At 33.4% G+C, this 22,290-nt stretch overlaps 3 protein-coding genes across 13 annotated transcripts; 1 reads left to right on the forward strand and 2 right to left on the reverse strand.

Annotated features, from left to right (window-relative positions):
- Window positions 1–305: 305 nt before the first annotated feature.
- On the reverse strand, window positions 306–6,933 carry LOC110720988 (cyclin-dependent kinase F-4-like). 4 transcript variants are annotated; one of them, XM_021900101.1, is made up of 16 exons: window positions 6,717–6,933; window positions 5,087–5,341; window positions 4,933–4,984; window positions 4,317–4,849; window positions 4,153–4,231; window positions 4,007–4,075; window positions 3,829–3,918; window positions 3,597–3,735; window positions 3,065–3,167; window positions 2,911–2,963; window positions 2,704–2,770; window positions 2,482–2,590; window positions 1,529–1,594; window positions 1,372–1,440; window positions 950–1,235; window positions 594–805 (listed from the first exon to the last, which is right to left on the reverse strand). In XM_021900101.1, exons 4-16 carry the CDS (start codon window positions 4,322–4,324, stop codon window positions 594–596), a joined length of 1,350 nt encoding a protein of 449 aa, XP_021755793.1. In that variant the 5' UTR covers window positions 4,325–4,849; window positions 4,933–4,984; window positions 5,087–5,341; window positions 6,717–6,933. The 4 variants fall into 4 exon arrangements, with proteins under 4 accessions (XP_021755791.1, XP_021755793.1, XP_021755790.1 ...); XM_021900098.1 differs by having other exon boundaries at window positions 4,317–4,859; XM_021900099.1 differs by having other exon boundaries at window positions 306–805; window positions 4,317–4,859; window positions 4,933–5,341; window positions 6,717–6,932.
- A 5,286-nt stretch (window positions 6,934–12,219) lies between these two features.
- Window positions 12,220–19,783, reverse strand: LOC110720989 (protein FAR-RED IMPAIRED RESPONSE 1-like). 8 transcript variants are annotated; one of them, XM_021900105.1, is made up of 10 exons: window positions 19,573–19,783; window positions 19,329–19,402; window positions 16,542–18,719; window positions 16,395–16,451; window positions 16,208–16,282; window positions 16,066–16,134; window positions 15,911–15,979; window positions 15,765–15,812; window positions 15,529–15,682; window positions 12,220–14,658 (listed from the first exon to the last, which is right to left on the reverse strand). In XM_021900105.1, the coding sequence occupies exons 3-9, from the start codon at window positions 18,693–18,695 to the stop codon at window positions 15,626–15,628; spliced, it is 2,529 nt and encodes an 842-aa protein (XP_021755797.1). In that variant the 5' UTR covers window positions 18,696–18,719; window positions 19,329–19,402; window positions 19,573–19,783; the 3' UTR covers window positions 12,220–14,658; window positions 15,529–15,625. The 8 variants fall into 8 exon arrangements, with proteins under 8 accessions (XP_021755797.1, XP_021755795.1, XP_021755796.1 ...); XM_021900103.1 differs by lacking the exon at window positions 19,573–19,783 and having other exon boundaries at window positions 12,220–12,551; window positions 14,595–14,658; window positions 19,329–19,483; XM_021900104.1 differs by lacking the exon at window positions 19,573–19,783 and having other exon boundaries at window positions 12,220–12,616; window positions 14,595–14,658; window positions 19,329–19,483.
- On the forward strand, window positions 12,802–13,359 carry LOC110720726. The gene has a single exon (XM_021899772.1). It carries the CDS (start codon window positions 12,802–12,804, stop codon window positions 13,357–13,359), a length of 558 nt encoding a protein of 185 aa, XP_021755464.1.
- Window positions 19,784–22,290: the final 2,507 nt, after the last annotated feature.

The following is a 22,290-nucleotide window of genomic DNA, read 5'->3' on the forward strand; positions in this document are numbered from 1 at the left end:
AATCTGATAATTTGTGAAAAAGTTCAGTCTTTGTTACTTTCATGTCTTGCAAAAGATACAAACAGGGTTTATAAATTGTTCAGCTGAAGGCATACATCAGACTAGATTAATGTTAATTTAGCCAATTTTATCACAAACTGGCTCTGGACCTGGATCATCAGTGGTGTAAATAAATTCTTACTACCAACAGAGTAGATTAAGTGAATCTTGGTGATTTCATTTAACTATATGACTCATTAAGTTCGAAGAATTCCTAAGAGGAAGCTGTAATAAACAAAAGAAACAGCCAGGAAGGGGCATATAAGGCCAATGCAAATTCTTGAAAGTATATAATCAAAGCAATATTATCCATATAAAGTTTAAAAGTTATCATTATTTAAGTTGAAATACACAACAGGTAAACACAGGTAATAAAAACTAGATAGTCTGACATTGTCACTCCTCCAGGAAAACATTTAGCGAACACCACACCAGTAGTTAAAAAAAAAAAAAAAAACAAATTTAAAACACTATAGAATTTCCAACTGCAACTGCCTGAACTTTAGCTGTATGTTGCTTGTTGCCTTATTTTAAACCTCAGTGATAAGAACAGATCATCCTGCAACTTTTCTCGTAAAAGTTCTGCTGGGTTGGATCTCCTGAGATCGTCCCATAAACATGTTAGATTGGCCATGCCATCCTCCAGCCTTCATAGGTGGTGGTACTGATTGCCTGATTGTTTGCCTGCCAGAACCCAGAGACATGTTGGACAGCTTCTCTGCTGTATCACTTACTCCACGAGTGGTCCTACCTGGGTATATGGAGGCTACATACCAATAGCTTTGATATTAGTTTCCATAGCAAGCAAGTTTTACAAGGGAGAACAAGCAAAAGAGAAGGCAAGCAAAGATTTTATGTATTGACAGAACCTAATAACAATAGAATTAATTCAACATGAGAAGTGACCTACATGGGCTGTTCCTAGCTGGTGGCCGATATTTTGGCTGTTTAACAGAGCTCTTAACAGATTTGTCATTCTTGTTTAAATCCTTGCCATCCATTTCCAGTTTGCGTTGTACACCCGCACCAAAGGCAACATGAGGTTTCAGATTTGTGGTCTTAGAGACGGGATGAGTTCCAGGACCAGAACTCTTCCTCGCAGATTTCTGATCAAAATATCCCCTGGTTCCCAATGATGGGGGTGTTCTGTTGACAGTTGCTTTAGGCCGTAGAGATGGCGGGACATAGAAACAATTCTGTAAAAAAATATTATAAAAAAAAAAATTCAATTGTAACTCCATCTACATCATCCCATGCTAATCAAAACCAAATAAAATGTACAAATTCTCATTTCTAGAAGACTGGTGCAGAAAACATGTAAACAAATAATACCTTAAAGAAGGGATGCTGAAGGACCTCTGCTGCTGTTGGCCTCTGAAAGGGGTCCCAGGAACAAAGTGACTGAAAAATGCAATATATAATCAGTTACTGAGATAAATATCACAAGCAAGCCTTGAGCTGGATTAAAAAATTAAAACATTCACTTTACCCTAATAAGGCTGATTGCATCATCACTTGCTGAAGGTATGAGACTTGAAAGATGCACGCCAGGAAGCTGAAAAATATAATCAACATAAGATCAAGGTGCAGAAATTGAGTACTAAAACAACAAAACTTTAGCGTCAATGATTTGGGGCTGGCTAACATGAATCGTCATAAGGAACCATCCGCAAAAAAATGAACACAGAAAAAATGAAAGTGCAACAAAAACAAAACATAGGACAAATACGAGGGCAGTGCAAAGTGAAAACCCAAAATCAAGTACTGCAAGAACTAAAAAATCATGACCAAAATAGGTTGTACAATATTTTACAACACTGCACCACATTATGTAAGATATTATTTACAATACTAAGTATTAGAAGCTAACGTTTTAGAAGACAACTCATCAAACATTTTATTGGAATGCATGAGTCGGCTGCTGAAAAATATCAACTTCACCAACAAAGATAGACAAGGACAATTACAGACTAGATGTTGATAAAAAAAAATTAAAAAAAAAAAAAAAATACTACAGAAATAAGAAACTAAGGAAATTTAGCGGAAAAAAAAATAAATAAATAAAAACAAACAAACAAACTTGAGCATTGTTGGTTCACTTAAAGAAAACACGGAACTTGCAGTCAAATATTATGCACGGACGTAAGCCTCTAGAAATATTATGCTACCAAGCAAGATAGTATTCTATAAACAACAGAAAAGTACAAATAGTCCTAGAACTCCTAAATATTAGGACCTGCTTCATATAAACTTGTAGGAGGGTCTCATTGGTGTTCATCCAGGAGTTAAATTAACAAAATGCCTAGTTGAATCATTGGATGCTAAGACCTAAGATAGGGTGACTGGAACAGAAAGATATCCCTCTCACCAATCACCCTAGAAATCTAGAGACAGAAGAAAATGAAAAAAGGAATGTACACAGTCAATGGGCTTCTGACTCACCTGTGGAAACTGGTAATTCATTGATCTAGAAAGCATGAGCCCATGAGCCCAAGAGTTCTCTGTTGGAGTTCCGATGACACTGCATATTTTATAGATTTCATCTGCTTCACTGCAGTAACACCAATGACAATAAAGTACAAATACAAAGGGATGACAAGGCAACCAGAATTCATGTATTAATATGTGCTCAGTGCTCTTAATAATTAGAATTGATGCCCATACCTTAACCCAGGAAAAAGTGGACGAAGAGTAAACAGTTCTGCCATTATCGCACCCATTGCCCACATATCTAAAAGACCAAAAATACAAAAAAAATTCAGAATATCATAATTAATGACAAAGGTCCAGCTGTACAGAGACTTGGCTAAATCACTTTTTATGTCCTTTTTTTTTGTTATGTATTAAGGGGACTTTAGCTATATCACTTACCCACAGCAGAAGTGTAAGTGGGAGACTGCAGCAGAACTTCAGGAGCCCTATACCTGCCACATCACAAGTTTTTCAGATACATACAACCCGGAAAAAAAGGCAAATAAAGAAGAGATGGAACACTAAAAACAAAAACAGAATAAAGAATGCTTACCAGCGTGTGGAAACATATTCTGTATAAGGTGGCCCAGAACTTACTTCTCGTGCAAGACCAAAATCAGCTATTTTGATAACATCTTTTGATACCAGCAGATTCTCTGTAGTGAAACAAGAATAAAACACTTAGCTACTAAACAAAGTAAGGAAATTTGTCAACATTAAAGAATACTTAGCTCACTGCAACTAGCACGTCGCAAAGTTTACAAATACAACAAACTTAGCCTAAAAGTAAGGCTATCTATAAATACAAACCAATCCTAGTGATACTGGACAACACAGTAGGCCTACAAATCAATGTAATACCCAATTGAGAAAATCTGAGGTGTAAAAATTAGAAGGGAAACTACATCAACCAATATAATTTCTGAAAATGAATGGTCAAAGTTCAGAGTTAGATTGATGCCAGTTTATTTTTAAGTTTAACAACGAGCAATTAAACAAATGTAGAGAATGAAAAATTCAAAGCCAAAAATGCCTAAAATCATGTCATTTCTGACCACGACTAGTTTCATTCAGGCAGCACATACCTGGTTTAAGATCACGATGAAAATATCCACGCTGGTGCATGTAGGCAAGGGCTTGAAATACTTGAAAACACCAATTTCTGAGTTCATTTTCAGAAAAGGGCCTTCCTCTATCCTTCATAAGTTGGTACAAATTGCACTCCTGGTAAACAAAATGTTACACAGACTGGTATCAGAAATCAGTTCGATTGTACAGTGGAACAAAAAAACCAGGACCACGCACAAGAAAAGTTACCATATATTCAAACACAAAATGCAAGATATCATGCTCTCTAATAACTTCTTTCAGCTTCACAATATTTGGATGGCTCATCTTCCTTAGTGACTGCAACATTTCCAAATAAAAAACTCAAAAAAACAGAGAAATGGAAAACAACAAATTAATTAGCATGATGTAATTAAAATATTGTTACCTTCACTTCTCTTAGATTAATGCATTCATCCCAGGAATAATATTTTTTCTTCATTTTCTTTATAGCAACCTGTGAACATATCTCATGATATCAAATTGCTAATCAAAAAACAATATCCCAATTGATAGCAAAGGAATGTAACTTACAACTTCTCCACTCTGTTTATTTATAGCACGCCAAACACACCCAAAAGTTCCATCACCAACTTCCTTAATTAGCTTGTACCTGAACAAGCAAGAACTCACCTTAATTAGCAGTACTCATCACAGAAACACAGTGAGAGACCAAAATAATGAAGGAATAAACTCACCTCTCCATTGTTAAGTCAGAAAACGATAAAGCTGAGTATCTGATGAAGGTCTCTTAATTCAACAAAATTGACAAATCACTAACACGAGAAACATAAGACAACGATGCCCAATAGATGTCTGTAAATAACACTATACGATAATAGATTGTGTGGTTGTATTGATCCAGCAGAATCCACCCTTCGATTTTCTATCCCAACAGCACTGACACAAGATGTGAACTCCAGTAATTGGCTTAAGTTGTGGGACTAATCACAGTAAATTCATGACCAGAGACTCTGAGACAGTCCAAAAGGGTAAATAGCGGAGATGCTTGGAGACTCAAGAACATGTTCTTTAAGAAAATCCCTGTTTCACGTCATAACACCAAGGCTACCACAGAACTCCACAGCTGTCTGGAAATTGACACCTACTCACCTAACAGACACCCGAAGAAACAAAGAAAATACTACGGGCACAAAGAGTCTAATTTGATAGGCTTATCTAGTGGTGACTACAAAAGCAATCTGCATTCCTCAGCCTGCAATTATCAGCCCTGCAGGAGACTGTTTGATATTTAGTACCAAAATTATTTTACGTATCACAAAACTGAAGTCAAGATTAAGATATTGGCAGTACCCCACAAGATATCTTTCTGAAACTCTCGACTTGATATATACTCCACAAACCGCTGATAAGAGATTCAAAGAGGAACGAAAAGAAAGTAAAAAAAGATCAGAAGGAGCAAAAGCGGCATGAAACCACCTCTCAACACCATGAGGAGACAACTTACTCATAGGAGAGCACTAAAGATCCAACAAATTTCTTAGTAGACAATTGCATTAGGCCTCCTATACTGATCATTTAGGAAAATTTGGGCACTAGGTGCTGTTGACAAAGGAAACAAGAAGGAATCCGAGAATTGAGAACCTCCAGTCAAGAGCTTTCTGGAATGAAAGGACCTGAAAATGGAAGCAATTTGACAAGAAGTGGACATGCTCCATATCTTAGTAAAACAAACTGAACTTTTTAGATGATATTCTGGAACCTGCAAATCAAGAAGGCAAGAGGGATTGAGATTAGTTAATGAAGCTTATATAATTGAAGTATGTGACGCTTAACAAATAGAATAAGACAAGTTTTAATACAAGAGAAATAAGATAGATAGCATCCAACTCTATTGTGTCCAAGGTTAAAAATACGACGATGCCACGAGCATTGTGCCTTCAACACAAATAAATAATGGTATGTTCATGATTAAGCCCCAGTCTTCTAAAATATGCTTTCAGTTATGTGATCAGCAATATGGAATAGGTAAAATGTTATTCTTGATAAACAATTCATTGTAGAGGAAAATATCAACATATATAGCACCATAGCATGAGGAATAACATAATTTCTTTACTCTAAAAAAATAAATTAAAAATTTTGAAGTTGTCCACAGCCAAACAAAGCAGTCATTATAATTCTATTCAGAAGGTATTCCCTTCAATTCTAATCTTGAAAGCACATTTAATGGCTATACAACAGAAAACAAGCAGGCCAATGTCCAAATTATATGGCGATTTCAAACAGAACCAATCAAAATCAGAGCACAAAGTTATCCCTAATATTAATTAGTTGAAACAAAAAAATATAACTCAACTTCACAACAAAGCTAGCCAATACCTATTCATTGGTTAATTTCATATTTTAAAATATAATCAATGGTGTATCTCCTAGATTGCCATAACCCAAATCACAAAATCCGAAGCCCCAAATCATTCGCCTGATTCCAAAATACATGCTAAACTGAAAAGTTCCTTATACGACGTAGAAGTATCAGATAAAATACAATCATCCAATCTAAAAGCCCGTTATCATTCACCTAATTCGATCACATAAGCTAAAATCATTCACCTATTCGCCTAATTCAATCACATAAGCTAAACGCCAACAATCATTCACCTAATTCAATCACAGTCAAAAATCCCAGAATCATTCGCCTGATTCAATCACACAATCTAAAAGCCCAAAATCATTCGCCTAATTCAATGACATAATCAACAATCCGAAAATCATCGTCAAATAACCCAAAAAAAAAAAACTAATTGAAAAGTTCATCAATTAGAAAAACTCAAAAGTCACACAAATCCAATAACCTGAAATCATTCACATAACCCCTAATTCAATTTCCATCTCTTGATACATTGAACCAGCTTATATAAACACAACAATCCAAACTCAACGAATCAGATTACACCAAAATCAAAACCCTAGCTCCAGATCTAACTCCAAATCAAAAAAATAATCAAACAACAATTAAAAATCCAAATAACCTCAAACACAAATCAAATCAACAACACAAATCAAACCTCCAATTCAAATCAAAAAATAACAAAAAATCGATCTAGAAAAACAAAATCAAGAAGGAAAAAAAAAACCTGTAGGCCAAGCGGCAAAAGTACCTCCCAAGACGCGGAAGGGAATGGGTCGACTCCAGAGCGATAATATTTGATTCTCTCTCTCCTACCAATTTGTTTCTCTCTCTAGAATATGAAGGAGTTTCTCTCTCTAAAAATAAAAAAGCAAAGTTGGAATTGTAATTTCCCTAACATTGGAGATCAAGTGAGCTTTTAAGCCACGAAATTTATGAGACACTGACCCTACCACCCTACCGCCCGCCTTCCTTCCTTTAGCCGTGTCTTATTTATAGTTGTTTTTTCTTTTTTTTTTACCCTTTACCTAATTTTATGACTCGTTTTCCTTCCCTTTTTTTTCACCGCCTTATTTTTTGGATTTTTTACTCCGTAATTTTTTTTTTATTTTTTTTTTTTGTAATGGTTTATTGATTTTTTATTTTTTTTAGAAAATGGTTTATTTAATTTTTTTAGGCTTTATTAATGTTCTCACCAAAATAAATACTCACAACCATGAAAACTAGGTTACTAAACTAAACCAATACTTTCTCCATTCTTTTTTACTTGATCCACTTTGACTTTTACACTATTCACTATCCCTTATTTGACCGTCTTTTGTGAATAATATGTAAGGAAAAACATATTCATGTGAGATCTTTTTGAATTCGTCTCAATAAATACTATTATAATATATAACTTTTATAAATTTTACTTTTGGAGAATTAAAGTTATTGATCGTTAAAGTTTTGTATTGACAAGCGTGATAAAAGAAATAAGTCAAATAAAAAATAAAAAATAACAGAGAATGTATCTTTTAGTTATATACTAATTTTTGTTGTTTATTATGTTTCAAGTTTTCTACCGTATATACTATTCACGTTATCCTATTTAACTACTCCCTTCGTCCCTTATTTTTTGCCCCATTGTGTATATTTGGGTCAAACTTTCAAAACTTTGACCATAAATTCTCGTTAGCTTATAAGAGATAATATATTATATATACGTTGAAGACGCATTTTGGAAACTGTGAAAAGTCAAATAATGCAAAAAAAAAGGAATAGAGGGAGTATATTTTATGATTTATACTTAAAAAAAAATATACTCTGATCTTGTTAGATCCGTCTCGGTAAAAATTGGGGGTGAGCATGTGACGGTAATTGAACCATTATCATTACTAAATTGGGTAGCTAAGTGTGAGAAATCTCATCATGATTTTCCATTACTATAAACGAATAAGATAAAAAATGACTTGACTCTAAACTAACCTACCTAGGAACCTAGATAGAATCATTCCAAATTGATTTGAAATCTTGAAAACCCTGTGCTAGAAGAATATGTTAGGATATTTGGGTACACTTAGAGAAATATATCATTGGTGATATACTATCCACATGGATTTAGATAAGATTTGATAAATAATATCTTTAAGTTTGATATTGAATTATATGGTTCATGGAATATGTTCCAACTTCCAATTATCTAGATTAATTTAGATAGATTAATAAAAATAATTTTGACATTGCCACCTTTTATTCTAAAGTTAAAACATTTAAAATTTTAGAATTGAGCTTGATAAACTTAATTTTGACCAACCTACTTTAAAACATCCTAAAAATATAAATAATCTGTAAAAACAACCCAATTATGTACCAAAAACCCACTAAATAATCTTACTAAATTAAAATTTCAACCCAAATTTCCAATATAATTTACACAATTTGAAAACGACCCGAATACTGATCGATAGCTTTGCCCACCGTTTCCCACAAGGACAAGATCGGCCCTTGCGGCAAAGTACCCATAACGCGGCTTTAAATAGCACGTGGGTGACCCAAAGTAGTAAAATTGACACAAAATTTCCTCTTTTGTCTGACATATCTTGTACTCCAAGAATAATCAAAATAATTTGGTTTTAGTTTGAGTTTAGGTACAAAATTATTAAAATCTGTTTCATCGAATTAATAGCCACCCAACTAACTCATACCAAAGAAATTTCTCAAATGTATCTATTACTACTTCTATTCTTACCAAGATGTGTGCTTATCTATCCTTAGTTTTATATTTTGTTGCTATATATTATTATGATAATCTATAACAATCATGGTTTGTGATAGTATTTATTCTTATCTAGGCTTTCATGTTAATTGCACAAGTTGCTTACATGTACCACATGATTAATTACTTTATACCAAGTATAATGGAGCAATAATTAAACAATCCCCCGCATGATGATATGATAATCTCTTTACAAAAGTTAAATTAGTTTGCATAATAAATTAAATTATTAACTTTATAGTATGGAGGATGTTTCTAATTTATTTTTTCTCTTATGTCGAGCAGCATAATGTCTCAAATTATTATTAAAGCATGTTCGCCCGTACACACATGTATTTCTACTGCTCCATAAGGATTATTCCATATAAATAAACTTCATAAAAAAAGTTTCACGCTCATATTTTATTCCATTTATAGTAATGAGAATTCACTCCCTCCTTAATCTTTCTTTATCCCACCATATATATAAAATTAGTAAAATATATACTTTGTAATTAAAAATGTTTGTATATACAGTATATATCTAGTGCAAAAGTCAAATCATGACAATTGATTTTTTTTGGTTAGTAAAAGAAAGATTTAATGAACGATATATATCAATGATGTAAATCAAATTAAGTCATAAATTCAAGTTGGGAAAGGTTTTAGAATAGAAAACTCAAAGTGGAGGAAGTCATCGTTCAAATGAAGCATAACAAATTATTAGCATTCCTTTCAAATCCTTTACGAAAAAGTATCCCATTAAGATTTGACTTAGCAAATTAAATTCAGAGAAAATTATTAGGACATGCGCATGCCATGATAAAACCATGGATCATGCATGCTAGAATCTAGATTAGCCTTCATATATATTTTCTAATTAATCAAGTTATTAAACTTGACCAACCTTATCAAAAATGTTAATTTATCATAATTTTTTTTGTTACTGGCTATTTCCTTTTAATTATACATCATGAACTGGTTTTTTTTTTTAAAAAAAAAAAAAAAAAAAAAAAAAAAAAAAAAAAAAAAAAAAACATCATGAACTTATGACCTATAAATCCCAACCAATAACCTTGCAACAATTGCAAGTCAACTACTAGGAATATGAGATACACTGCAACATCTCATTGGTGACATTCATTCAAGTTCATTTGAATTTATCAAATTTTAAGCACCCCTATAATATAATTTTAAAAGGGGTAATAAAAAAAAGTTAATGTACGACTTGACATTTAGATTAACATATAAAGTTATAAACAATACATGATCAAATCATGCACGCGTTAATTGATATTATTAATGCTTTACTTGACTTTGATATTCTTAAATTTACAATTTCTTAAATACATACATCTTTTCTCAAGTTCCTAAGAACAATATATATATATATATATATATATATATATATATATATATATATATATATATATATATATATATATATATATATATATATATATATATATATATATATATATATATATATATATATATATATATATATATATATATATATATAAGTTGGTCTTACTTTATTATATTATGCAAAAATCATACTCCGTATTGTTTGTAATTATATTTATAAATTATAACTTAAGACAAGGACAATACAATACTTGTTTGCTTTAATTTTTAGCATCCTAAAGAAAAAAAAATAAAGTTCAACAAAGCTATCCATACAAATAATAATGTAACAATATGAAAATGAGCAACATATTGAATCAAGGAGAGCTTTAAGGTAACGGGATAATTACTAAACATCATTTTATTTCTCAAGAAGCCCTTTGATTAAGACCTCTAGGAATAAATCTAGGACACACTTTAATCACATTGAAGATAAAAAGTTTAGGATTGTAGACCTATTGGTAATGATAATAATGATGGAGTTTGAACCCTCTTTTAATCCTTTCAAAACTAAATTTATCACAATGATTTCAGATTCATAAACTCTAAAAGTTTGGGATATTAAATAATACATTATGAAAATGTTGCAATTAATACTCGGTGTAATCTATTCACACAATAATATAGTTTGATTCACTTTTTTTTTTTTATAATTTTTTTATTCCTATAACATGGTCTTCGACTAGACATGTCTGATAATATTTATCACCTAAAAATGTTAAATAGATAATTTACCGATTGAATAGCAGAATTCTGTTCCAATTTAGATTATGTTTCGATTGCACTTAGCTTGAACCTAAGAGGAAACACATTATTGCACCTTACATCTTTATTTCAAATTTGATGGTTAAAGTTGGGTAGCTTTAAATTGATGAGTGAATAATTGGTGTATTATGATGAGAGTAGGCTTAAAAATCAGAATAATAATGTCAAAAAGAAGTAGCAGCCAACTAGATTAGAACTACCAAAATGTCTGCAAATATTTGATGAAATTGGGCCAATAATCAATTAAATATTGTCTAGTCAGAAACACATAATAATCAGAATAAAGAATAAAAATGGGATGATTTCACAGTGGATGAGTAATAGATAACAAGTGCTGTAAATCAACCGCCCAAATTGCTCAACTTCAAAGACATGCCAACCAACAATGAAGAGAGAGAAAGAAAGAGACCCATCTCATAATATGCTCATTTGATTCCTACTTTATCTTATTTTTGCCAATAATAGCTAACCAACAAAATATATAAATAATAAATAAAATACCTAACCTAGTCAATTAAGTTACCAAATTCTTTAAAACTGATAAAAATCATCACATAATTTGAAATTCTCTACATATTAATTCAATATTAGTGCACTTAAATTATTTTGTTTTGATCCATAGAACAGGGTACTTCGTATTATTTACAATCCATTATTAATGAAGGATAGAATTCATTCCAACACTAAAACCAAACAACTTTGGACTACTATGAATTTTAGAATCCATAACTCTCTAGTATGAGATTTCATACCAATCCATTTCAACTTGATGAACCAAACATGCCCTTAAAATATTTATACTCGTATTTAAGTAATCACAATATTTTTTCGAGAGAATACATGAAAGTGTTGAGTTGGACTTCACTATCAGTAAGACACTAATCTCTAATAGAAGTGGGTAAGTCATTTGGTGAGTAATTGAGTATCTTCTGTAGCAACCACTTGATAAACAGAGTAATGATAAAGTTCAACCTATGATTAGATAATGGAGAGGGTGTTATATACACCCGGATGAGCCGTACACCCATGAGTATTTATTCTCATTTTGATAATTGTTTTTCATTTTATCATTAAATGACGAGCAAAAACTAATTTTAGGTTAGTTGGGTGTACGTTTCATCCGGGTATATATCAAATTTTAGGTAATGATGCCTGGTTTTTGGGTAAAATAATCTTTTGTGTTTATATGTTGAGGTATCCTATAGCTGCATGAGTAAATTTATAAAGGCGTCCGAGTATTAATAAGCGGGAAAGACAATTCAAGATTAACCTAACAGATTAATACAGTGTGGACAACAAAATTAAGGATTAACAAGAGATATAATGAATGAATGAAGTGTTTAACTCCAGAAGTGTAACAAGCAATATAGTATATAGGCAATATGATTGAATTCCCGGTTTCCAATCCATCAGAAATGGAAAATATGAACGAGGGTTGATTCATGACGGAAAAAGGACATCATAAATACTGAGATATAGATGAAAGATAATACATCAATGTGAGCTTTATTTGCATACTTGTCATTACATTCTCTAATTACTGTAATAAAGCGAGATAGCTTATTAGCATCAATATTCTTCCGGACTTCCGGTACAACTGAAATACACGACTCCTGATTGAACGAGCAGTACTGTGTCAAAAACAGCAGCTATCTGGAGGAAGAATAAGCAGAGGTAGGTACGAATCAGAAGCAACACCATCATCCAACCTTGCAACGCTGTGATTTTATTTTTATTTTATTTTTTTAAAAAGTGAAATTTTACTGCATTCAGAAAACTGCTTGCCCAAAAAAAACTGATAAACTTTTCATGAAATAATTATACTACGCTTTAATGCCATTAACTTTGCACAATTGCATACAGTCTTAAGTTAATATGCATGTCTGCAGATGAAAAATAAAGCATGGCATATATCAGTACGCTACATATACTCTTCTACGCCAGGCCTGCTGTGAGAAATGCTAGCAGCTCTAAGGTTTGGCATCCTCCCCCTGCTGGCATTGTGAAGCCAAATGCTGACGCTTCTGTATCGAGTGAAGGGCTTGTTGGCTTGGGTGTGGTGGCTAGAAATCATGAAGGAAAGGTCCTGTTTGCTGCTACTAGAAGAATGCACGCATATTGGGCTCCTGAAGTGGCAGAAGCGAAAGCTCTTTCGATGGTTGCTAGACTTGGCAGAAGATATGGGCTCAGGGATGTTATTTTGGAGACAGACTGTCAAACTCTCACGAAGAAGCTTGAGAAGGGGAATGTGTTTCTTTCAGATTTAGATTCTATCATTGGTGATATTTTCTCTTTATGTACTGCTTTTGATTCTATTATTTGGTCTCATGTTAAGAGGGAGGGCAACTTTGTTGCTCATCACCTAGCTAAGCTAATCCCATTTGGGGTAGAACAAGTATGGGAGAACTTTTGTCCACAAGAAATAACCCCTAATGTATTGATGGATAATCTCGTTTCTTGATTAATGCTAGCTTGTTTTTCCTCAAAAAAAAAAAAAAAAAAATAAAATAAAATAAAATAAATAAATAAATTATATATGTACTCTCGAAATTGCCATCAAATCTTTTACCTTTGCCTCATAAAACCACCATAATCAACTAATGCCAAAGTATGGGAGATCGGATACTTGGCAACTGCATTTGTCAATCCAAGACTTAGGATACATTTACTTATACATTTACTTACGGAAGGCTATTTTGACCCGGCAAGCTAGTTCTCCTAAGCAATCTAAAATTCGGCAAAGAAAACCTACAAAGTGACAAAGCTTACAAATCCGGTAATAATATCAGGTTGTCTAAAAACCAACAGCCATAAAAAATCATCTGCGAATGATATCAAGTTGTCCTTTATGGCTTCATCCCACATTATACTAAACAAATGCACTTATTCAGTTTTTTTAATCATGCTTCATATGCCTTCCACGTTTACCTTCCTTGTGCAGCTTGTGACAGGCTTATTTCAACTAATTTGATCCTAAACATTATGTCAGGGGATTGAATAAAGATATATTATAACACCCTTACTTTTTATACTTGCTTCCTCAAACTCATGCAAGTATTTTCTTCAGTAGTTTTAACTTTTAAGTAATTTTATCTAAGGATTTTTAGCTGAAACCAGCACAGCAAATTATTCCTTACAGATAGGAAACAGGTACTTGCATATAAAGCAAAAACAAATAAACAAGCAATTGGCCTTGCAAGCAAATGATATTTGATTACAATATTTCCACTTCAATCTATTCCATAGAGAAAGCTAGCTAGCATGTCATTAATAGTAATCAAGATAAAAAGCAAATGAGATATTGAAGTGGATACTTATAGGAATTAACAGAAGCCAAGATGATATATGAAAATTAATGCACAAGTCAATATAAGTTAAAATTGACTTCAATGATCCAATCATAAATTTGCATTAGGAAAACAAATCATAAGGAATCCCGTGAGACTATTAATATTTTGCAAGAAGATTATCACAAAGCTTTAAAAAAGAATCAAACAAAACTAGAGGAAGTGAATTGGTGGAGATAACGAGTATAAAACTAGGACAAATACAGGAAACCAAGATGAATATAGGTGTAATTTGTAAGTGACAAAATGGGCAAAAATTATTTACTTTAGGGAGGGAGATGGAAGGGTGGGTTAGGGACTGTAGAGAGAGGTGGAGGGGGAAAAAAAAAGGACAGACAAGAGGAAGTACCTGAGGCAAATTTGTATTTTCTCCTCAACATGGTAGTCACATGGAATTCTTCAGCCAAGTCACTCTGAAATGAAATCCAAATAAAATCATGATACTACAATTCTATAGTAACTGGGAAGTTCTGATATAGTGATATCAACAAGTCTGAACAGCAGCAACCAAAAAATCTAAAGAAGCTAACTTTGAAAAAATCTCCTTTGGTTGACCGAAAGTCTGTCCCAGGATTATGCAGCGTTGCCCAATCTTGTGGACAAAATAGTCCATGTTATTTAGTTTCCACTAGTAGTATTTAAATCCATCTTCACAAAATCATACCTTCATTATGTTGAGAAGCGGTTCAATATAGTGCCAAAGCTGGATCCATTCCTATGCTACTTAAATAAGTCAATAAGTGTTGGAATAGGACACAATATTCGACAAATATAGATCTAGTCTATAGTTTTCCCAAGGCTTTCTAGTTTCTAAAAACATTATTGAAGGTTCATGACACAGATATAACAAATTAAGTGAAAACGAGTAACGCAGGATGGGTCCATAATCCATATCCTGTCATAAACATTGCAATAATTAATGTTATTTATTCCTAAGAGGCCAAGATAGAACAAAATTTCCTAATTCACACAAACTTATCACCCTTATTGCTATAAGGTCAATGATCTTCAGCTTGCATTGTCAATATACTAGATCCAGCTTCCTTTGGTATCATCCAACAATTAACAAAATTCTACATTTGTATATATGAGCAACTTGTATTTATTAATCCTGTCTCCCCTATCCTGAATCAATCCATTTCTTCAGGGACCTATGCTGGGTATATGGAGATTTGTCCAGATTGAAAAGAAAATCTTGAGTTTGGAAGAGCACACAACGCATATCTAAAACTCTAAATGATGAAAGAACAACAGCATATTTAAAATAAGTCCATAGTAGATACCTCATATAGTAACAAGTCTACCCTTTAAAGATATCTACAACTTGATCAATACACGAAGATATCTACAACTTGACCAATACATGAAGAAATCTCATTCTCAAGTGTGCCTAGAAGCATCTCCACGCAGCTGTGCAGATCTTAAATCATGGTCATCCTGATATAGGATCAAACTACGAAGGTAAGAATCGTATAAATATAATTATATTTTTACAAACACGGCATTTTCAAAAACTTACCTGTAAGCTGTAAGAGAAGCTAGATGATGATCGAAAATCCAAATGTCCCTACAAAGTATGAAAATTAAGCTGGAGGATTATTTTCAGGAGTGGGGATCACAGTACATAGAATTATTGGCTATTAGGATAAAAATTCGAGAGTATACCAGCCCATGTACACTTTGTTGAGCCCCAAAAAATCCTTCATGATTTGGTCCTATGGAGTTTAATTGTCCCTGTGTCATAAAGAACAGATTAAGAAAAAGAACCATAATTTATATACGTAGTACATAATATCATACAAAATTTCATTATCACATACCAGCCCTGGTATACTTTCTTGATCAACATAATAATTATCATGTGGTGGCTCCATTAAGTTCAACTGCACCTGTAAATTTGATAGATTATTCGCAAAACAACAGACTACTTTGCAAGAAACTCCAAACAGTGACTTGGCATACCAGTCCTACTCCTGGCACATTCTGTTGGGAACCATAGTAATTATTGAGCGATATCCCATCAGAGGTTAAATTTTCCTACAAGTAGCAACAATGTAAATTTAAATCAGAATCCAGAGTGCACACTTACAAAACTAAATACAGCCTAAATGGTGCATTATCTAATTGGGAAAATAGTTTAAGGACAAACCATTTGATGCAAGTTGTCCTCAGCATCAGTCAGCATCACTTCTGTTTCTGAAGCTACCTGCACAACAAGACCAGCTGTAACACAATTTACACCAAAATTGCACCATCATTTGTGAGCGCAAAAATTACTCCTAACCATAAAAATTACCTTCCTCTTCTTCACTGCATTCTTTTTTTTGCTAGTTCTAGTTGAAATATTTCCCTGGTATGCTTCAACAATATCATGATCACGATAAGTGTCCCCAACTTCAATAGCACTTCTATTCATGTTATTCACACTAACACAATTTTTCAGAGTATCCACCAGTGTTCGCAGGGTAATGTTGTGGCTTTCTTGAGTTAAAGATCCTTCTTCACTCAGTTCAATGGCTTGCTTACACAAGGCCACATAACGCTGTGCCCTGGTCTGCAACCTCTCAATTCCTTCTACCATCAACTGCGTGGTTTTTGCATCTTTTGTCCACCTCCTCAATATGTACTGAGATGGTATGCTAGAAATACCACAGATTTGTAGAACAAGCATTGCGTGTCTACACAAAAAACCTCTGTACTCAAATGAACGACATAAACAAGAAACCTGAGACTTTGTTTCATCCCATGCTACAAAAAAAGTTTCATCCTTTTCACAGTCATCTACTCGATAAGTAATGGATGTTCCATCTTCACCTTCTTTCCTAGGATGACAGCCGACCACACCCAGAACTTCAACCTGAAATTTCTTGAATATTGCATGTGTATATATAGTTGACATTTGTTTCTCCCAGGGTGAAGGAGACTTCAGTGCAGGTTGCTTGTGCCATGTGTCAAAATCTGCTATAGCCTCTTCCTCATACCTATTCTGCAGAATTGCACCATATTGTTTCACAAACTCTTTCAAAGTAAGTTTTCTTTGAATATATTTGTCAAAAAATGAATTTACGCTATCAGTTCGATGAGGAGGGGACATTCCAGCCAAGAAACTATCACTTAAATAAAGAGGAGCCCATTTCTTACGATCTTCATATAGTGATCTTATCCACTCATCGTCTTGAAGATCAAACCTACCAACCATTTTCCACCATCTTAAATCAAATTGTTCATCCGTCCATGACTTGAATACGCACTCATTGAATTTTCCAGTAAAATTTTCGTGTCTCTTGGCGACATGTGCAAGCTTTTCTGGGAATTTCTCCAGAACATTACACAGATGAAAGCAATGACGTGTATTAGGTAAGACTTCCTGGATGGCAGACTTTATTGAGGGATGTTGGTCAGTGATAATCACCTGGGGTGCACTCCCTCCCATTGCCCTGAGCCAAGTCTTCAGCAACCAAACAAATGTTGACGGCAATTCCTCTGCAATCAAGGCACAGCCAAGCAACATCGCCTGGAAGTGATGGTTCACCCCCACAAAGAGGACAAGTGGTAGCTTGTCATTTGTCCTTATATATGAGGTGTCAATAGAGACAACATCACTAAAACTTGCATAGTCACTCCTACTTTTAGCATCAACCCAGAAAAAATTCCTAAGATATTGTTCTTCATTCAAATCTATTGCATAAAAAAATTTAGGATTTTCTTTCTTGACACACATAAAGTAATCAAGTAAGAATTGGGCATCTCCTTCATCTAGAACCAAGCGATTACCTTTATCAAGTAGAGAACTGTGTGCATCCCTTAGGGATCCATGATTCATAAAGCTAGCAGACTGTCTAGACATATCAACAAACATCTTCTTTGTTCGCTCACTAACAGCATGTAATATATCAATATTATTCTTCTCGATCAATTTCACATTTCTGTGAATACGAAAATAGTATGCCAATGCTGGTAAAAGTTCGTGATTATGCTCCTTAATGAACTCATGTATGACCCATTTCCCATACTTGTTTCTCTTGACATGCATGCTAGCCTTACAATCAGTCTTCTTAACACTACAACGCCGGCTACTACCAACATCAGATTCTGGAGTGACCCCATATCTGGAGCACGCAAACTTTGCATCGATAAAATCTTTTGATTTCTTTGAACGTCGACTGTTCTTTATTGAGGTCGTGAATCCCATAGATTTGGCATATTCTTGGTAGAACTTGTACGCAGCTTCATGGGACTCAAATTGAAGGTCACTATCAGGCCCAATATCAATGTCTCCTTCAAGCAGAAGACTGCTTGTCGCAGATGTACCAGCTCCTCCATCCTGATCATGTACCACATTGACAATATCAACCATATTTCCACTAGCCCCTTCACCATGACATATGTCTCTCCTTTGATCAACTATACTAGCAACACCAGGGTGACTATCCTTTGTTAGAATATCCATTAACGAGTGTATTACGATCTCTATCTACATTAAAAATACAAAATTTCCCTGCTGATCACTAACATTATAAAAGGCAAGAAAAAGATATAAAAGCAACACAACAAGCTACACCACATTATAATCTTTATATATCAGAAGAACAGGAAAGCAAGGTTTCAAATCATTAGATAACCCAAAATTCCATAGTCTGTTTACTTCAAGCCTAAATTAGGAATCGAGATTCGAGTCCCAATGATTCTTTTTGCAGGTGTTTGGTTCAATGTAGCTAAATCAATTCCAGGAAACTCAATACAAATACTAGCTTAATTGTTACACCAAATTTACAAACAAATATACCATGAAAAAACTTATCAGTAATGGAATGTTAAACAGGCGAAAAAATAAAATTCTATTTTCATAGTTTTGTCCTAACATTCAAGGATTTTGCAACAAAATAGCAACCAAATTTGAGTCAATTATCGAATTAAATTCTTCTCACTTAAGAATATGAATAGCAAAATTCTAGCATTTCAGTTAAATTGAAAGCGATAGTTCAATAATCAATCCACCTTAGAAGAACCCTAAATTGAATTAAATTAACGATTAACGCAAGATTGTGGAACTGATATTCAATGATTAAGAGAAACATCTTACCTACGCTTTAATGGTGGAGAGAAAGCTCACAAGCTGCATCTTTCAACGGAGAATTCAGAGTTGCTGCTTGCCTGCTTCAATGGAGGAAAGAGACATTTTTTTTAGAAGAGCTTATTTCACTTGAGTAATGAGAAAATACAAACATGTACTACGTATGTTTCTCAAAGGGATATTTTCGTATTTTTATGTAAATTAACAAGGTTAGTTGTGTCATTTCAGCAAAATTGATAACCCACATACTCACTTGCTGCTCTCTCTCCTCAACCATGAGAGTTAAGAATTCTTGAGCAATGGATGATTGAAGGTCGAGGAATTCTTCAACAAGGGAGGGAAAACTTACAAACACGACAAACACCTATCATTTGGGGTTAACCATGCCATAACTTTATATATATTGTTGGAATTTTATGTGCGAAAGTAGTAGTGGGTTTTTGGTTTAGAGATGGATTTATGCTTGATAATATTGGGAGACAAATAGATGTCTTACAACTCTCTAAAGATTTCTAGCTTAGGTTAGTCTAGATTTTTCTAAGATATTTTCTCCTACATTTTTCTTAGGTAGCTTCTACACACTTTAGATATTTTTACATAGAAATATTTACATACTTCCTAGATTTTTCTAGACTACCCTTTAGATATTTATTTTACAAAATATTCTAGGTTTTTCTAGATTAATATTTTTTAACATATATTTCTTAGGGTTTTTCGTTAAATTCGGCGGCGAAGCTGCCGAACATGGTCGTGTTGGGGCTGGGGTTTGTTATGGTATTAGTGGCGTTGATCATGGTGTTTGTTATGGTGTTGGAGTTTGTAATCCATTGATGATGGGAAAGGTTGAAGAAGATGAGAAAGGTTGAAGAAGGAAGAGAAAGGGTTTGAGTCAACCACAAAAAAATAATAAAATATTGGTAAATTTGCTATTATTTACCAATTTTGCCATCTTGTTGAGAAATTGGGGCAAGCTCCTTGAATAATATTTTGAGTTATTTTTGTACCATGGCCCATATGTATTTAAATTCTCATTAATTAATTAATGATAAGTACTTTTCTATAATTTTTTTATGGTCCGATCCGATTTAAAGCCCTATAATAACCGATATTAGACCAAACCAGTATTTTGTTGAAAATAATGCATAAAAACTCTATAATGATTCATTTTCTCCTTCAATGTGTTAGAAATATTTGATAATGTCATAATTCAAAAAAAATATATATATATATATATATATATATATATATATATATATATTGAACACAATTTATTTAAGGGTAATGCTATATGTAGACCTTAGGGCTACATGTAAGCATTAAATACACTCTTGAAAATTGTATAAGATTAGGAATTTATAACAAAAATACGCGCAAATCAGTGTAATTAGTTTTTATATTTTTATGATTTTCTAGATTTATACGATTTTTTAGTGTAAATTTAATCTTTATATGTAGTCCTAAGGGTTATGTATAACATTTTCCTTTATTTAATTATATACCATAAACACTAATTTATAACTACATAATTACTAGACTAATATAGTGATAGCTTGTATCTACTAGCTCAAAACCCGTTTTTTCATGAAAAGACAAATCATATTAAGGTGGATTGTCACTTCATCAATGATGCTATATTGGAGGAATGAATGGTATTATTTAACTATTATAAGTACCGCTCATTTTACTACAAATGCGCAGTTGGAAAATATCGTTACAAAGGCCCATGGAAAAAAGTGGTTTGATTTTCTCCCTATGCAGCTTAAGACATTTGTGACATCTATGCTCTAACTTGAGGGGGTTGTTAAGGACTTCATGTAAATACAAAGTATAATTTATTGTTTTATTATGTATCCTTCAATCATTTAATGTTATGTTCGAGCTTAAGGCTTTATTAGCATAATCTGCTAACTTGTAATTAATTTAGTTGAGGCTCAAACTTATTCATGATGTTTACATAAATTGTAGAATAATAACAACAATTAAGAAGAGCAATCTGAGTACTGATATGCAAAGCAGCAAAGGGTCAGATAACACCATAACATAATTAGTTCATTGCTAGCTGAGAAAACAACTGAACAAGAGACACACCATATGCAATACCAAGTAAAAATAAACCGCCATTTACTGTGATTTTAGCTTACATAAATTTACTGTAGCACAGAGGTGTACGTCTGAACCTGTAGCTGTCTCCTCTGAGCAATCCCAGGAAACAGGAGAAGAAACCGATAGCTAAAAAAACCAAGGTCCCTAAATATACCGAGGGTAAGTGCTGAAAATTGTCTGCCAAACGCCGGGGAAGGAGTTTGATCAACCAGAGGTAGCAAATCAATAGCACCTTATTGATCTTCTCATAGCCATCTTCTTTACTGATACTATTGCTACTGCTGCTGCATCTTTCTCTGGTGCGTTGATCTTCCATTAAATTTGTACGAAAGGTTTTTCATTCAATTTGACTAACAGATTAGGATTTTTTTTTCAAATGAGAGGGAAATGACAAACCATGGTTAAATGTCTAGAGGGTGCATTACTTAATAGTTTTGGCTGACAGATTGCTCTCGTCAGTTGCCAGGCTGAAAGCTCAGTTTCGTGTTGCTTATGGACTAACTTATTAATTCAATGGAGGGCTGTAGAATACATTACTTGCTCTGTGACAAGTTGATGATGGACCAGCTTGCTGACTATGATAATAGTGAGTCACAGTTTCTTCATGATGCTAATAAAAAACCTTACCCTCAGATAGCTCTTCAGTTGCAGCAGTACATGATGAGGCACACTCGGAGTTTGAAAATGGGATTAAAATGGATCTGGCCTTTATTGGTAATACTACTGATTATGATACCCAGCTATATTGTTATGAACCTCTTGCATCATCGTGGCTCAACAGAGAGGATAATGATTTTTCAGGCAAAATTAGACCTCCGTAAGAGGTTTCTCTAGTTATCAGCTTGCTAAGTTATCCATTGCAGACTGG

The sequence above is a fragment of the Chenopodium quinoa genome, unplaced genomic scaffold (genome assembly GCF_001683475.1).
Source record: "Chenopodium quinoa cultivar QQ74 unplaced genomic scaffold, ASM168347v1, whole genome shotgun sequence".
In the NCBI taxonomy this organism is placed as follows: Eukaryota; Viridiplantae; Streptophyta; class Magnoliopsida; order Caryophyllales; family Amaranthaceae; genus Chenopodium; species Chenopodium quinoa.

What these genes read in the sequence shown, in the direction of transcription:
- LOC110720988 (XM_021900099.1), bottom strand. An exon ending in ATAAACAGAGTGGAGAAGTT is followed by an intron (nt 4,076 to 4,152) that starts GTAAGTTACATT and finishes ATATGTTCACAG; the next exon opens with GTTGCTATAAAGAAAATGAA. An exon ending in CCACTTTTTCCTGGGTTAAG is followed by an intron (nt 2,591 to 2,703) that starts GTATGGGCATCA and finishes GTGTTACTGCAG; the next exon opens with TGAAGCAGATGAAATCTATA.
- LOC110720989 (XM_021900105.1), bottom strand. Translation starts at nt 18,695, where the DNA reads ATGGATATTCTAACAAAGGATAGTCACCCTGGTGTTGCTAGTATAGTT. An exon ending in ATGTGCCAGGAGTAGGACTG is followed by an intron (nt 16,135 to 16,207) that starts GTATGCCAAGTC and finishes TCAAATTTACAG; the next exon opens with GTGCAGTTGAACTTAATGGA. An exon ending in AAGAAAGTATACCAGGGCTG is followed by an intron (nt 15,980 to 16,065) that starts GTATGTGATAAT and finishes TTTATGACACAG; the next exon opens with GGACAATTAAACTCCATAGG.
- LOC110720726 (XM_021899772.1), top strand. Translation starts at nt 12,802, where the DNA reads ATGGCATATATCAGTACGCTACATATACTCTTCTACGCCAGGCCTGCT.